Raw genomic sequence first — 16,904 nt, forward strand, 5'->3', positions numbered from 1 at the left:
TTTGGACTCCAGACCAAAGGACAATTTTTCACCGGTCTAATGTCCATCACTCGTGTTTCTTGGCCCATGCAGGTCTCTTCTTCTTATTGGTGTCATTTAGTAGTGGTTTCTTTGCAGCAATTTGACCATGAAGGCCGGATTCACACAGTCCCCTCTGAACAGTTGATGTTGAGATGTGTCTGTTACTTGAACTCTGTGAAGCATTTATTTGGGCTGCAATTTCTGAGGCTGGTAACTCTAATGAACTTATCCTCTGCAGCAGAGGTAACTCTGGGTCTTCCATTCCTGTGGCGGTCCTCATGAGAGCCAGTTTCATCATAGCGCTTGATGGTTTTTGCGACTTGAAGAAACGTTCAAAATTCTTGAAATGTTCAGTATTGACTGACCTTCATGGCTTAAAGTAATGATGGACTGTCGTTTCTCTTTGCTTATTTGAGCTGTTCTTGCCATAATATGGACTTGGTCTTTTACCAAATAGGGCTATCTTCTATATACACCCCCCTACCTTGTCACAACACAACTGATTGTCTCAAATGCATTAAGAAGGAAATAAATTCCACAAATTAACTTTTAAGAAGGCACACCTGTTAATTGAAATGCATTCCAGGTGACTATCTCATGAAGCTGGTTGAGAGAATGCCAAGAGTGTGCAAAGCTGTCATCAAGGCAAAGGGTGGCTGTTTGAAGAATCACAAATATAAAATATATTTTGATTTTATTAACACTTTTTGGGCTACTACATGATTTCATATGTGTTATTTAAAAGTTTTGATGTCTTCATTATTATTCTACAATCTAAAAAATAGTAAAAATAAAGCAAAACCCTTGAATGAGTAGGTGTTCTAAAACTTTTGACTGGTAGTGTATCTGTATATTGATAGTGCCTTACTCTAGAAACAGCACTCAGGAAACAGATTACATCATATACTGTACATCTTGAAAGCCAGGGATATAAGGATTAATGACTACATGTCTGTACCTTAGCCTCATACCCGTTCACCATCTCTGTCTTCTCACTGCGCCAGCCTAGGATGCCAGTCTTATTCCTGCCAGACAGACAGAGCCAGACACAACAGGTCTGACTTAGAGGTGGTGTTCTCCCTCCCTTCAATTCATATTCATAAATGGATTATTAGCACGTCGAGCATCCCCCTGACGCTGCCAAAACGACAGAGGTGACACTCAGCAAGCAATAAATGATGATTACACTCTCCGTCCTTCTCACCTCTCTCTCTCTCTCTCTCTCTCTCTCTCTCTCTCTCTCTCTCTCTCTCTCTCTCTCTCTCTCTCTCTCTCTCTCTCTCTCTCTCTCTCTCTCTCTCTCTCTCTCTCTCTCATTCTCCTCCCTTTCTTTTTCATACAATCTGACCTGCATGAGAGATGTGTCTGGTCTTGTGCCCTTAGTGACCCCCTCCCTGCCTCTCCTCTTCCTCTCCTCCTCTTCCTCTCCTCATCCCTTATCCCTCTCTCACTCTATCATTCTTCTACTCCCTTTCTTTTCATACATATCTCAATGCTAACACTCTTTCTCTCGTTCCCTCTGTCTCTCACCTCTCGAAGGCGATGTTTTTGGTGTCTAGCTGGGTGGTGACCACGGGGGCGGAGAGGCGGGCTGCCACCTGCTCCTCGCTGGGCTGTAGTGCCCCCAGTAGGCCCAAGATGGTAGTGCCCTGCCGTGGGGAGGGAGACGTCAGGGAGGACACACACAGGGTCTCACAGAACACCAGCTGTCTGTCGTGGTCCACTTCCATCACCACCGCACTGGAGTCTGGCGGATAGACAGAGAGGTGGAGTAGTTAGAGAGAGAGAGAGAGAATGTGAGAGTAAGAATGAGAGTGAGAGAGCGAGAGGATGGGGGATGGGTTAGAGAGAAAGGTAGACAGAGAGAAAGATGGGTTAGCTAGAGAGAGAGAGGGAGAGAGAGAGGGTTGGTTAGAGAGACAGAGGAAGAGGAGGAGGATGGGTTAGAGACACTGGTAGACGGACAGAAATGGATTTAGACAGGGATATATAGAGAGAAAGACGGGTTAGAGAGAGGGAGAGGAGGAAGATGGGTTAGTGAGAGTGACAGACAGAGAAATAAATATGGATTTATAGAGAGATAGACTGAGCGATGAACAAAGAGAAGGATGGGTTAGAGAGAGACAAACAGAAAGATGGATGGGTTAGAGAGAGACAGGAAGGGAGAGAAAGACAGGTTGGAAAGAGATAGGCAGAGAGTAAGAGAGACATAGACAGAAAGGAGGAGGAACAGTTCAACTAAAGAGAGAGCGATAGAGGTAGGGAAGAGTAGGTTTATTTGGTATTTTTGGTATTTTATTAGGATCCCCATCAGCTGTTGCAAAAGCAGCAGCTACTCTTCCTGGGGTCCACACAAAACATGAAACATGAGACATAATACAGAACATTAATAGACAAGAACAGCTCAAGGACAGAGCTACATACATTTTATTTTAAAGGCACACGTAGCCTACATATCAATACATACACACAAACTATCTAGGTCAAATAGGGGAGAGGCGTTGTGCCGTGAGGTGTTGCTTTATCTGTTTTTTGAAACCAGGTTTGCTGTTTATTTGAGCAATATGAGATGGAATAATGGCTCTATATAATAGACTGACATACGTAGGAGGAGAGTCGAGAGAGATTGAAAAGAAAGGTCATATAGACAGAGATGGAGTGAAACAGAAAGACGGAGGAGGAGAAGGAGGAGGAGGAGGATTTAAAAAGCTGGAGGAGTCAATAAAAGACAGTGAGAGGAAGTAATATCAAAACAGGATATAGTCCTGAGTTGGAGAGATCTGACAGGAAGTGACTAACATAATGATGACAGTGAGAGGGGGAAAGAAGGAAGTCCTGTGACAATAGAAAAGAGGACTCAACCACACATACACACACACTATTGCACACACAAACACTCACACATAAACACACACGCACATGCACACACATACACCGGCCCCTGACCCCTGACCTTGACCCCGGAAGATGAAGCTTCGGTTTCCTCTCTGCCAGGTCATCTGATCAAAGCCCATGAGAGTGGAGTCTACACGCAGACACTGGCCACTCTTCCACACGCGGTACGTGTCACTGGGGCAGATACGAGACACCAGGGGCACTAGGAAAGAGAGAGAGCGAGATAGACAACCATAGAAATATAATTCCTAGAACAGGGGTCACCCCCATTCTAGTTAATGGCCCTGTGATGGTTGGACTGGCGGCCATTTTGAGTGTAATATTTTTTTTCTCGTGATCTGGGGGTCTTAACCATTCTAGTGATTCGATTTCTATGGAGACAATGCAGCCCCACAGAGAAAGGAAATCTGTCACCAAGCTCATATACAGTCAAGCAGGAAGCCATAATCCAGGCAGGTAAAAAGCTGAGAGGCAGGTAACATTACTTATTATGACTTACCCCAGCTTGTAAACTCCCATTTCATCTCCACGTAAAAGTCCTGAGCCTTGAGCGAGAGAGAGAGAGAGAGAGAGAGAGAGAGAGAGAGAGAGAGAGAGAGAGAGAGAGAGAGAGAGAGAGAGAGAGAGAGAGAGAGAGAGAGAGAAAGGGGGGAGACACCCACACACACACAATACAACACAACACAACACAACACACACACAGACCAGGGACAAGAGAGAGAGAGAGAAAGGAAGACACCACAGGAAAAAGGAGAGAAAGAGAGTAATTTTCTTGGGGTGGCCTGGAAAAAGGACTGTAGCTGTTCCAATCCCATCCCAGGGCTGGTGGTGAGACACAGCCAGATATGGAGGAGGTGGGATTAATACAATAAGTAGTGGGGGGACTTGGGAGAGAGAGAGAAAGAGAGAGGGATGAAGAAAGGGGTGCAGATCAATCATAAACTGTATCCGTACACATTGGATAACTGTATCCGTACGCATTAGATGCAGTGATCACAGTGGCCATATCCAGGAAAGCCAAAGTTCCAAAAGCTGGGCCTAAAATAGTATATAAGATCATACAGAAGATTTTGCTGTGACTCTTATGTGGATGATGTTAAAAAATATATGTTGGTCTGATGTGATTAATAAGGAGCATCCTTTTAAATATTAAATTGCTTCTTCCAATTATTGATAAACATGCACCTGTTAAGAAACTGACTGTTTCATCAGAAAACCATTTGATGTTGCCAATTATTTTAATGATTACTTCATTGGCAAAGTGGGAAAACTTAGGCAGGAAATGCCAACAACGAAGAGTGAGCCATCGTATTCATGCATAAAAAAAACTATTATGAAATAAAATAATTGTATGTTTTAATTTTGTAAAGTTAGTGTGGGAAAGGTGGATTTATTTTTTACAAATCTCCTGGCATTGACAACATAGATGGAATGCTACTGAAGATGGTAGCTGACTCAATGGCAACTCCTACTTGTCATATCTTTAATCTGAGTCTAGAGGAAGGTGTTATTCCTCAGGCCTGGAGGGAAGCCAAAGTCATTCATAAAGCGACCTTTACTGGTTCTAACAGCAGAGATATCAGCTTGCTGCCAGTTCTTAGCAAACTGTTGGAAAAAATGGTGTTTGACCAAATACAATGCTATTTCTCTATTGACAACAGACTTTCAGCATGCTTATAGAGAAGGGCACTCAACATTTACTGCAATGACACAAATTACTGATGATTGGTTGAAAGAAATTGATAAGAAGATTGTGGGAGCTGTACCGTTAGATTTCAGTGCAGCCTTTGATATTATTGACCATAACCTGTTGTTGAGAAAACATGTTTTATGGCTTTTCAAACTCTGCCATATAATGGATTCAGAGCTATCTATCTAATAGAACAGAGGGTTTTCTTTAATGGAAGCCTCTCTAATGTCAAACATGTAGGGTGTGGTGTACCGCTGGGCAGCTCTCTAGGCCCTCTACTCTTTTCTATTTTTACCAATAACCTGCCACTTGCATTAAACAAAGCCTGTGTGTCCATGTATACTGATGATTCAACCATATACGTGTCAGCAACCACAGCTAATGAAGTCACTGAAACCCTTAACCAGGAGTTGCAGTCAGTTTCTGAATGGGTGGCCAGTAATAAACTGGTTCTGAACATCTCTAAAACTAAGAGCATTGTATTTGGTACAAATCTGGTATTGAATGGTGTGGCTGTTGATCAAGTTTAGGAAATTAAATTACTTGGTGTTACCTTAGATTGTAAACTGTCATGGTCAAAACATATATAGTACCAGTCAAAAGTTTGGACACACCTACTCATTCAATGGTTTTGCTTTATTTTTACAATTTTTTACATTGTATAATAATAGTGAAGACGAACACGTATATTTGACTTCAAATAGCCACCCTTTTCCTTGATGACAGCTTTGCACACTCGTGGCATTCTCTCAACCAGCTTCATGAGGTAGTCACCTGGAATGCATTTCAATTAACAGGTGTGCCTTCTTAAAAGTTAATTTGTGGAATTTATTTCCTTCTTAATGCACTTGAGACAATTAGTTGTGTTGTGACAAGGTAGGGGTGGTATACAGAAGATAGCCCTATTTGGTAAAAGACCAAGTCCATATTATGGCAATAACAGCTCAAATAAGAAAAGAGAAATGACAGTCCATCATTACTTTAAGACATGAAGGTCAGTCAATACGGAACATTTCAATAACTTTGAAAGTTTCTTCAAGTGCAGTCGCAAAAACCTTCAAGCGCTATGATGAAACTGGCTCTCATGAGGACTGCCACAGGAATGGAAGACCCAGAGTTACCTCTGCTGCATAGGATAAGTTCATTAGAGATACCAGCCTTAGTAATTGCAGCCCAAATAAATGCATTCTGCAGCGATACGCCATCCCATCTGGTTTGGGCTTAGTGGGACTATCATTTGTTTTTCAATATGACAATGACCCAACACACCTCCAGGCTGTGTAAGGGCTATTTTACCAAGAAGGAGAGTGATGGAGTGCTGCATCAGATGACCTGGCCTCCACAATCACCCGACCTCAACCCAATTGAGATGGTTTGGGATGAGTCGGACCACAGAGTGAAGGAAAAGCAGCCAACAAGTGCTCAGCATATGTGGGAACTCCTTCAAGACTGTTGGAAAAGCATTCCAGGTGAAGCTGGTTGAGAGAATGCCAAGAGTGTGCAAAGCTGTCATCAAGGCAAAGGTTTGCTACTTTGAAGAATCTCATATATAAAATATGTTTGGATTTGTTTAACACTTTTTGGTTACTACATGATTCCATATGTGTTATTTCATAGTTTTGATGTCTTCACTATTATTCTACAATGTAGAAAATAGTTAAAATAAAGAAAAACCCTTGAATGAGTAGGTGTGTCCAAACTTTTGACTGGTATTGTATATCTACAAGTGTTTTCTAAATGTCTGTAGTCTGAAGTTGCTGTTGTGCTCTGTACTTGTGTTCGGTGTCAGTGCCTCTCACCTGGTGCAGTCTCTCCAGGAGGACAGGGATTCCCGCCAGTCTCTTAGTGGTCCGCTGGTAATCACGGTAATGCAGAACTAGGCGCACCAGCTCTGGGTCTCGTGTGCTGACTGCCTCCTGGAGCACTATGGGAGAGAAAAAGGCAATCTTCACCTTACATATAGACACACATCCTCAGAGGCCAGTCTATGGTTTGCGAAAATGGTTCGCAACTGCAGACAGTGAGTCACGTGGCCGTGGCTTGCTATATAAAGCAGGTAGACAGGCATCGAGGCATTCAGTTACTGTTCGATTGAACATTAGAATGGGCAAAACTAGTGAGCTAAGCGACTTTGAGCGTGGTAGACTCGTCGGTGCCAGGCACGCCGGTTCCAGTATCTCAGAAACGGCCGGCCTCCTGGGCTTTTCACACACGACAGTGTCTAGGGTTTACCAAGAATGGTGCGACAAACAAAAAACATCCAGTCAACGGCAGTCCTGTGGGCGAAAATAGCTAGTTGATGAGAGGTCAATGGAGAATGGAAAGAATCTTGCAAGCTAACAGGCGGGCTCCAGTGGGCTCCAGTGGGCTCCAGTGGGCTCGCGATCACCAACACTGGACAATTGAGGAGTGGAAAAACATCGCCTGATCTGACGAATCCCAGTTCCTGTTGCGTCATGCTGATGGCAGAGTCAGGATTTGGCATAAGCAGCATGAGTCCATGGCCCCATCCTGCCTGGTGTCAACGGTACATGCTGGTGGCGGTGGTGTAATGGTGTGGGGAATGTTTGATACCCTTGATACCAATTGAGCAACGTTTCCATGCCCTGAAGAATTCAGGCTGTCCTGGAGGCAAAGGGGGGTCCGACCCGGTACTAGATGGGTGAACCTAATAACCTGGCCAGTGAGTGTATGCTGTACTATACTGTGCTGCTCTGAACTATGCTATACTGTGCTGTGCTATACACTATACTACACTACATTATACTATAGTATACTATACTATACTATACAGGTCCCTTCCCAGTGCCACAGTCCTCAATCAACTCTCTGAGGAAACTCTGACTAACCAACTCTCTGAGGAAACTCTGACTAACCTACCCAATCAATTTCAATTTCATTTAAAATAATCAATAAGTGCATTTAAAAGCAAGTGTGCCTAATTACTTGACTAGATCCAGCCACAACGGCCATCTGGCTCCCCATCAATCCACAAACAAATGGTTCCTATTCGTAGAATCCAATCCACTCAATCTATTTCTATAGAGATTATATACAGTACATCCTTCCAGCCTTTAATGATGAGTCACTATTAGACTTTTCCTAGCCAATGTATCTATGCTTTCACAGTACACATGCCTGTTGTGTTTTATGGATGATTCTGCTGAAAAAACAATTTCCCCTTGAGGGATGATAAAGTTTTCTACCGCTAGTAGCTGCTGCTACTACTACTACTACTACTCCTACTAATACTGCTACTACTCCTACTACTCCTATGACTACTACTACTTCTATTACTACTAGTACTACTACTACTCCTACTACAACTACTATTACTACTACTTGTATTATTACTACTACTATTACTACTACACCTACTACTGCTACTTATATTACTACTATTACTACTATTACTACTACTACTACTTATATTACTACTACTACAACAACAACAACAACTACTACTACTACTACAACAACAACAACAACAACTACTACTACTACTACTACTGCTGCTACTACTCCTACTACTACTCTTACTACTCCTATGACTACTACTACTTTTACTACTACTACTACTACACCTACTACTACAACTACAACTACTACTATTAATACTCCTACTACTCCTACTACTACTATTACTATTACTACACCACCGTACTATTACTACCCCTCCCTGTCTCACCCGTCCATCCGTTGCGGTTCTCCTTGCTGACGTCGGCACCATGTTGGAGGAGCAGGTGGGCACAGTCCAGGTGACCCAGAGTGACAGCCAGGTGGAGGGGGTCCGACCCCGGGGGTCCAGGGCCTCCACATCCACCTGAGGGGGGGGGGGGGGGGGGGGGGTGTAAGGGAAGAGAAGAGGAGAGGAGAGAATTGGGGTCATTGTATGGCATGGCGTGCAGGGCTCATCTGGCAAAGAGAGAGAGGAAAAATAGAGAGAGAAAGGGTAGGGATGTGTGGAGGAGAGAGTGATGGAAGGAGAAGAGACAGGTGATAATTGAGCTATCACATCCTCACATGACCGGAGTGCCAGTGTTCTAGACGGGTCGGCTTTATATAGTGAGTTACACTATACGTGTCTAGATGTTATGTCTCTGTCATTCTCTAGAGTTGATCTGACTTGATCTCCCCCCCCCCCCCCCCCTCTCTCTCTCTCTGTCTCTGTCTGTCTCAGCCTCTTCCTGCCTCAGTTTTGATACAGTAGCTATCATTGTCTAGTAGCCTACTGCAGTGTGTTTGATGTAGTCTCTCTGCTCTGCAGTCTAGTTGGTCTAAATCAGCAAGTCTCTATGTCTATAAATCTGGTCTCTGGCCTGTGATTAAACAAAGTTCATTAGAGCACCTGGCAGGATCCAAGGTCAAGAATAAACAAACCACATGCTGGCATCCTAATGAGGGAGGCTGATAGAAAGCGACTGGGGCTGTGTCCCAAATGGCACATTATTCCCTCTATAGTGGTCTACTTTCCACCAAGCCCTGGTCAAAGTAGTGCACTATAAAGGGGTGCCATTTGGGACGCACACAAGGAGACGCTCTGAGGAATCAGAATCTGCCTAATTGGTGGATGTGGAAATATATCGATGAAATGACAACGCATGGAAATGGATGGATGGAGCTTGCTGTTGTGAGGGGAGGAGCGGTTGTAACAGTGAATAAGCGCAATTGCTTTATGGTACACTTCCATCCGAGCTGTGTGTCTATTCATATTTGCATTGGAAATAAGTCACACACTGTTGTGTTTGTTTGTGTTGTGTTGTGTGAGGGCTCCCAGCGCAGGTCAGTGCAGCCCTGACGGTTGGTGTTGGTGTGTCGAGTGTACTTTGGAGTGTGTTATTGTGGAGTGTGTTGCACAGTACATCAGAGGGATGATGCTGGGTTGTTTTTCACCAGGAGCAGCCTCCCTCCTCCCACGTGAAGCCTCCTCATCTCCCCGCTGCTCTCCCTCTCTCTCAGGGGCCTCCCTGGAGGCCACACCCTGCTCTGTAATTAGCAGCCCAGCGTTAGCGTTAGTGACCGCCACCGCTTGATCGTAAGCAACAACTGGGACTTTAATCCAAAGAGGAGTAGGGGGGCGCCGGGGAGGAGAGGTGGAATGGAATGGCGGAAAAACAGGAGGAGGAATCCATACAGGCACTGTCGGAGGTGAAGGACGAGGTTTGGTGGGAATAAAGGGAGGAATAGAGGTGTATCGCTATAGCAACCAAGGGATGAGAAGAAGAGGTGGGAGAGAAGGAGGAGGAAGGTGTGCTATGCGTTGGAGCTGACAGGGCTGGTTGAGTGGTGGCAGCTGCTCTGTGAGATAGAGGGGTGGTGGTGGAGTTAGCTGTGTGTGTAGTGAATAATGGGTAGTGAGTGATTGATGTCAGAGTGGCTTTGTAGGGCCCTCCAAGTGGCCCTGGGGATGACACTGAGGAGGGAGGGAGGGAGAGAGAGAGAGAGAGAGAGAGAGAGAGAGAGAGAGAGAGAGAGAGAGAGAGAGAGAGAGAGAGAGAGAGAGAGAGAGAGAGAGAGAGAGAGAGAGAGAGAGAGAGAGAGAGAGAGAGAGAGAGAGAGAGAGAGAGAGAGAGAGAGAGAGAGAGAGAGAGAGAGAGAGAGAGAGAGAGAGAGAGAGAGAGAGAGAGAGAAGAGGAGAGAGGAGAGAGAGAGAGAGAGAGAGAGAGAGAGAGAGAGAGAGAATGGGTGGAAGGAAAAAAAGGATAAGAAAGATGGAGTGAAACTGGCAGATAACAGTGAAAAAGTACATCAACAGTAAGAGCAGAGCAGCAAAAGATTGTGGTAGTATTCTAATGATTTGAGGGGGACTATTGTATCGATTGTTTTCTAACTAGGCTCGTTACAACCTCTCCAAGTGTGTTGGACCAGTGGTTAGCAAGATTGCCTACAGGTTCAAAAGCCACAAGGGGCATTGCACTGTCACCATTCGCTACAATATTAAGTGATAATGCCCGAGAAGCCGGTGTTGGGAAGATATATTGGCACGGGTGTTGTTATTGGCCGGCAAACCGTGCCAATATATCCTCCAAACACCGGCTTCGAGGGCATTATCACTTTTATACAACGGGTTACCAACATATTCAAATAATGACTTACATATTTCCATTAAAAACTTTATTTTGATGAGTTTATTCATAATATTTCATCCTTCCACAAGATATAGTCCAGACACAAATCTAGCATTGCTACCTAAGCCGGCTGGTCGTTCGTTCTATCGGTTCGGTTGCCAGAGACGCAACCCAGTTGTTAAGTATTTTTGTTCTGTATCTATGGATCCGACCCAGTCGTTCGTTCTAAATGTTCTATTGCCATACTGGCTGGCAACATTCTTATCCCTTGCTTGCTAGCTAGCCAACTACGGCTAACTTACATTCACGTCAAACAGTGCAGCCAGAATAACAGCAAAGTAGCTGCATTTGCATTTGTTTAAGCTGTTTTCTAGTGACATTTATTTGGATACATCCATAACAATGAGCTAATGAGGCGCGATTTCACCTGGCATAGAAAATGTGCTCTCTTGTCAGGACACTGTTGTTCAGAGGAGCTAGCCAACAACACAGCTTACACAATCACTTCAAACTGAAGCTGGAAAGACTGCAAACTAGCTGCACTTCATTTTGTTTTACCTGTTTTCTATTGATATGTCTTTGTGTATATATATATATATATATATATATATATATATATATCCATAAAAATGATGCTGATTCATGATTTCGACTGGCTGAGAAAAGCTGCCTGCCTGTCTGTCTCTTCCCGACTCCAGTACCGACTCCACAACACGTTCATTACTATGTGACAGCTGGATCTAATTTGAATATTGAAACAATGTTGCAAGTGTCGGAGAGACAGACAGCAAGGATTATACAAATCTCAGCTGTTGAAAACTAAATGTTAGTTTAAAAGAAATGTGAGATAATGTCTAGATGCTTTTTATAGTGGAGATCAAGTTTATAAAGTGCCTGGCTGGGCTGATGAGACAGTGGATTGCACAGTCAAATGGAGTAAATAGGCATTTTAACGTCATGATTTAGTCGGTGGTAATTTGTGGAATAGACACCGGCTGGAATGCGGTTTTAACCAATCAGCATTCAGGATTAGACCCACCCGTTGTGTAAAGCTAATTAAGTATGAGAGCATAGAGCCTTCTAAGAAATGCTTGACTATGAGGCGGAGAGGTGTGGTAAGTAAGGGAGAGAATAGAGAGGGAGTGTTCAGGAAACTCCTATTGTTTAAGACAACTGGCCCCCATTGACCCAGTCTGATGTTATTTTTACACAATTGAGACACTCAAATAGAAACACGACAGCAGCCACTTTTTCACACAAAACATACACGCAATCACGCACAGACACAAGTCCTCTCTCTCTATCCATTCAGTAAAATTAGACATTTTTTAAAATATATATTAAAAAAGGAAACCACTCTTGACAATAACACTCTTATAACATTATTGTTCAGTTACAGTATAGAACTGACATGCTATACCAAAATACTCAAATATAACACTTTTCTGCTATGGTACACAGACACACGTCACCTCCTAGTCCACACCTCCTCATCCTCAGGTCTTCACACTAGTGCACACATTAACCCTGAAACACAGTGGCACACTTACTCATTCACATGTGAACAATGTGGTTCTGACCAACAAACAGCCCACAAATAGAGCCCCACTATCTAGCACACAAACACGTACAGACCCACACACCCACACTCACAGGCCAGGCATTAGCTAGAGTCTCAGTATAGGTGCTGATTTAGGATCAGTTTTGCCTTTTAGACCATAATGAATAAGATTAAATGCACCTGGGGGGACCTTATCCCAGATCAGCACTCCTACTCTGAGGCACTTACAGAATCAACTGGCCCAGGTGGTTACAGTAAGGATATTATGTCATACTGGGTCTTCCCATTCTCTCTGCTCATCCTCAAAATCCACTGACATAGTGCCTGCTCTCTCTCTTTCTCATTAGCTCCATCCTTGGCTCCATCCATCCATCCTTCATTCTTCCATCCCTCCCTTGGTCCTCCCCTCTCTCCCTCTTCTCATCCATCTTTTCTTCATCCGTCCCTCCCTTGGTCCTCCCTTCTCTCCCTCTCAGTGGAAATTGCATAATTGATAGACATCTCTGTCTGGACTATCTACTCTTGCACTCTCTCTGCTTTGCCTTAATGTTCTCTGGCAGCTACTTAAACCAACATCAATCATTCAATGGGAGACCAAAATATGTTTGTGGTGGGTGGAGGGTGCATGCATGAGAATCATATGTGTGCTCATTGGGAGGGGGTAAAAAAATCAACTTGTTTTCAATGTTACCCTTTTTCAATTCGGAGGTTATTATGTACAACTGTGATTGATCCATTTTCAATATGTGTTGGAGAGTTCTAACCTAGTTATAGCCAAATGTTGTACATGACTACATGACAGAGCTTGGGATAATGTATCTTTATGCAGTCATTCTCTATGCGAGACTATGGTGTAAGTGGGGTGTAAACAAATGAGACCACACCATCAGATGCATGTGTGTGATCGACCTATAGATATCTCAAAATCACTAATATTATTACCATCCCTCTATCACCAAATGCAGGGCAGAGAGAGAAAAGGAGGCCAGAGCAGGAGTGAGTAGTTTGAGCCTGAGAGTCTGAGCCCAGTAAATTTGAGCGAGAGGGACGGCTGGGCGGAGACAAGGTGAGAGCAGCAGAGGGACTGGAGGAGGATGGAGGAGGATTGAGGAGGATGGAGCTGGGTGAAATAACTCTGCCATGGTCAGTGAACCTGTCACAAGCAGGGTGGGGAGAGATATGTGGGTCCCTCCCTCCTCCTCACTCCTCCTCCTCGATAACTTGTGTGATGCAGTGCCTCAGACAACCCTAGTCTCTGATACATGTCCTACTGAAGAGACTCTAAGCTCTCTCATACTAAAGGATGGGGGAGAAAATGATCCCCTATACATTTATACTTGGGATAATATTCTAACCAATGGCAAACCATTAGGCTACAGCCTTTAGTGTTTAACCTGAATCACCACTAAACCTCACAATCATCTATTGATGTTTTCACACTTGTGTTAGCGTTTTAAACCAATGTCAAACATTCATTATACTAAAACTTTTAAGATGCATTATATTGGCAACATGTCTTGTAACCATTGTTGTCACATGTCAGACCACCATAAGACTAATGTAATAACATGTATTACTTTGCTCAATGATAGGAGACAACAGATGATATTCTGTGTGAAGGGAGGAGGAAGTTGTGAATAGAGAAATTATGGATAGAGGAAAGTTCACCACAATGCAAAGAGAGTAGGAACCTACTCCTATCTCTAAGGTAGGATCTTCATATGTGTCCTCATGGAATAGAAGATGAAAATACCCTGGATTTGCATAATCAAATGAGAACAAGATAATGTGGTTAAGCAAACATCAATACAAAATGTCAGCACGGTAACTGGAATTGCTTATGGGCAGTGTGTTTCAGGATGGTTGATATAGATTAGGATATCACAAACAATGTTTGTGAACTGAAGTCTACTTCCTAAGTTTGAGTTATTCACTGCGTTAGCACACTCCGCCAACCCTGATGTTCTAGCAGTGTCTGAATCCTGGCTTAGGAAGGCCACCAAAAATTCTGAAATTTCCATCCCCAACTATAACATTTTCCATCTAGATAGAACTGCCAAAGGGGGTGGAGTTGCAATCTACTGTAGAGAGAGCCTGCAGAGCTCTATCATACTATCCAGGTCTGTGCCCAAACAGTTTGAGCTTCTACTTCTAAAAATCCACCTTTCCAGAAATAAGTCTCTCACTGTTGCCGCTTGCTACAGACCCCCCTCAGCCCCCTGCTGTGCCCTGGACACCATATGTGAATTTATTGCCCCCCATTTATCCTCAGAGTTCGTACTGCTTGGTGACCTAAATGGGGATATGCTTAACACCCCGGCCATCCTACAATCCAAACTAGATGCCCTCAATCTCACACAAATTATCAACGAACCTACCAGGTACAACCCTAAATCCGTAAACATGGGTACCCTCATAGATATCATCCTGACTAACTTACCCTCTAAATACACCTCCGCTGTCTTCAACCAGGATCTCAGCAATCACTGCCTTATTACCTGCGTCCGTAACTGGTCCGCAGTCAAACGACCACCCCTCATCACTGTCAAACGCTCCCTAAAACACTTTAGTGAGCAGGCCTTTCTAATTGACCTGGCCCAGGTATCCTGGAAGGATATAGATCTCATTCCGTCAGTAGAGGATGCCTGGTTGTTCTTTAAAAGTAATTTCCTCTCAATCTTAAATAAACATGCCCCATTCAAAAAAGACAGAACTAAGAACAGATATAGCCCCTGGTTCTCCTCAGACTTGACTGCCCTTGACCAGCACAAAAACATCCTGTGGCGTACTGCATTAGCATGAAATAGCCCCCGCGATATGCAACTTTTCAGGGAAGTTAGGAACAAGCAGTCAGGAAAGCAAAGGCTAACTTTTTCAAACAGAAATTTGCATCCTGTAGCACTAACTCCAAAAAGTTTTGGGACACTGTAAAGTCCATGGAGAATAAGAGCACTTCCTCCCAGCTGCCCACTGCAATGAGGCTAGGAAACACTATCACCACCGATAAATCAATAATCGAGAATTTCAACAAGCATTTTGCTATGGCTGGCCATGCTTTCCACCTGGCTACCACTACCCCGGCCACCAACTCTGCACCCTCCGCTGTAACTTGCCCATGCCCCCCCCCCGCTTCTCCTTCACACAAATTCAGACAGCTGATGTTCTGAAAGAGCTGCAAAATCTGGACCCTTACAAATCAGCTGGGCTAGACAATCTGGACCCTTTCTTTCTAAAACTAGCTGCCGAAATTGTCGCAACCCCTATTACTAGCCTGTTCAACCTCTCTTTCGTAACGTCTGAGATCCCCAGAGATTGGAAAGCTGCCGCGGTCATCCCCCTCTTCAAAGGGGGTGACACTCTAGATCCAAACTGTTACAGACCTATATCCATCCTGCCCTGCCTTTCGAAAGTATTTGAAAGCCAAGTTAACAAACAGATCACCGACCATTTCGAATCCCACCGTACCTTCTCCGCTATGCAATCCGGTTTCCGAGCTGGTCATGGGTGCACTTCAGCCACGCTCAAGGTCCTAAACGATATTATAACCATGATCGATAATAGACAGTACTGTACAGCCGTCTTCATCGACCTGCCAAGGCTTTCGACTCTGTCAACCACCGCATTCTTATTGGCAGACTAAATAGCCTTGGTTTCTCAAATGACTGCCTCGCCTGGTTCACCAACTACTTCTCAGATAGAGTTCAATGTGTCAAATTGGAGGGCCTGTTGTCTGGACCTATGGCAGTCTCTATGGGGGTGCCACAGGGTTCAATTCTTGGGCCGACTCTTTTCTCCGTGTATATCAATGATGTCGCTCTTGCTGCTGGTGACTCTCAGATCCACCTCTACGCAGACGACACCATTTTGTATACATCTGGCCCTTCATTGGACACTGTGTTAACAAACCTCCAAACGAGCTTCAATGCCATACAACACTCCTTCAGTAGCCTCCAACTGCTCTTAAACACTAGTAAAACTAAATGCATGCTCTTCAATCGAACGCTGCTGGCACCCGCCCACCCGACTAGAATCACTACTCTCGACGGGTCTGACCTAGAGTATGTGGACAACTACAAATACCTAGGTGTCTGGTTAGACTGTAAACTCTCCTTCCAGACTCACATTAAGAATCTCCAATCCAAAGTTAAATCTAGATTCTGCTTCCTATTTCGCAACAAAGCCTCCTTCACTCATGCTGCCCAACATGCCCTCGTAAAACTGACTATCCTACCGATCCTTGACTTCGGCGATGTCATTTACAAAATAGCCTCCAACACTCTACTCAGGAAATTGGATGTAGTCTATCACAGTGCCATCCGTTTTGTCTCCAAAGCCCCATACACTACCCACCACTGTGACCTGTACGCTCTTGTTGGCTGGTCCTCACTACATGTTCGTCGTCAAACCCACTGGCTCCAGGCCATCTATAAATCACTGCTAGGCAAATCCCTGCCTTATCTTAGCTCATTGGTCACCATAGCAGCACCCACCCGTAGTCTGCGCTCCAGCAGGTATATCTCACTGGTCATCCCCAAAGCCAACACCTCCTTTGGCCGCCATTCCTTCCAGTTCTCTGCTGCCAATGACTGGAACGAATTGCAAAAATCTCTGAAGCTGGAGACTCTTATCTCCCTAACTAACTTTAAGCATCAGTTGTCAGAGCACCTTA

The 16,904-nt window shown here is 44.2% G+C and overlaps 1 protein-coding gene across 1 annotated transcript in view; it reads right to left on the reverse strand.

Moving 5' to 3' along the window:
* LOC311101514 (ankyrin repeat domain-containing protein 13B-like) overlaps nucleotides 1–16,904 on the reverse strand; it is a gene marked incomplete at both ends in the record, with an annotated part of 36,375 nt that overhangs the window by 15,627 nt on the left and 3,844 nt on the right. The window contains 5 exons of the mRNA XM_084142660.1: nucleotides 980–1,046; nucleotides 1,552–1,768; nucleotides 2,975–3,118; nucleotides 6,399–6,530; nucleotides 8,295–8,429. Of these exons, the coding sequence (XP_083998786.1) occupies nucleotides 980–1,046; nucleotides 1,552–1,768; nucleotides 2,975–3,118; nucleotides 6,399–6,530; nucleotides 8,295–8,429 (695 nt within the window). The remainder of the gene's footprint in view (nucleotides 1–979; nucleotides 1,047–1,551; nucleotides 1,769–2,974; nucleotides 3,119–6,398; nucleotides 6,531–8,294; nucleotides 8,430–16,904) is intronic.

This window comes from Coregonus lavaretus (genome assembly GCF_964263955.1).
Source record: "Coregonus lavaretus genome assembly, chromosome: 26".
NCBI classification, from domain to species: domain Eukaryota; kingdom Metazoa; phylum Chordata; class Actinopteri; order Salmoniformes; family Salmonidae; genus Coregonus; species Coregonus lavaretus.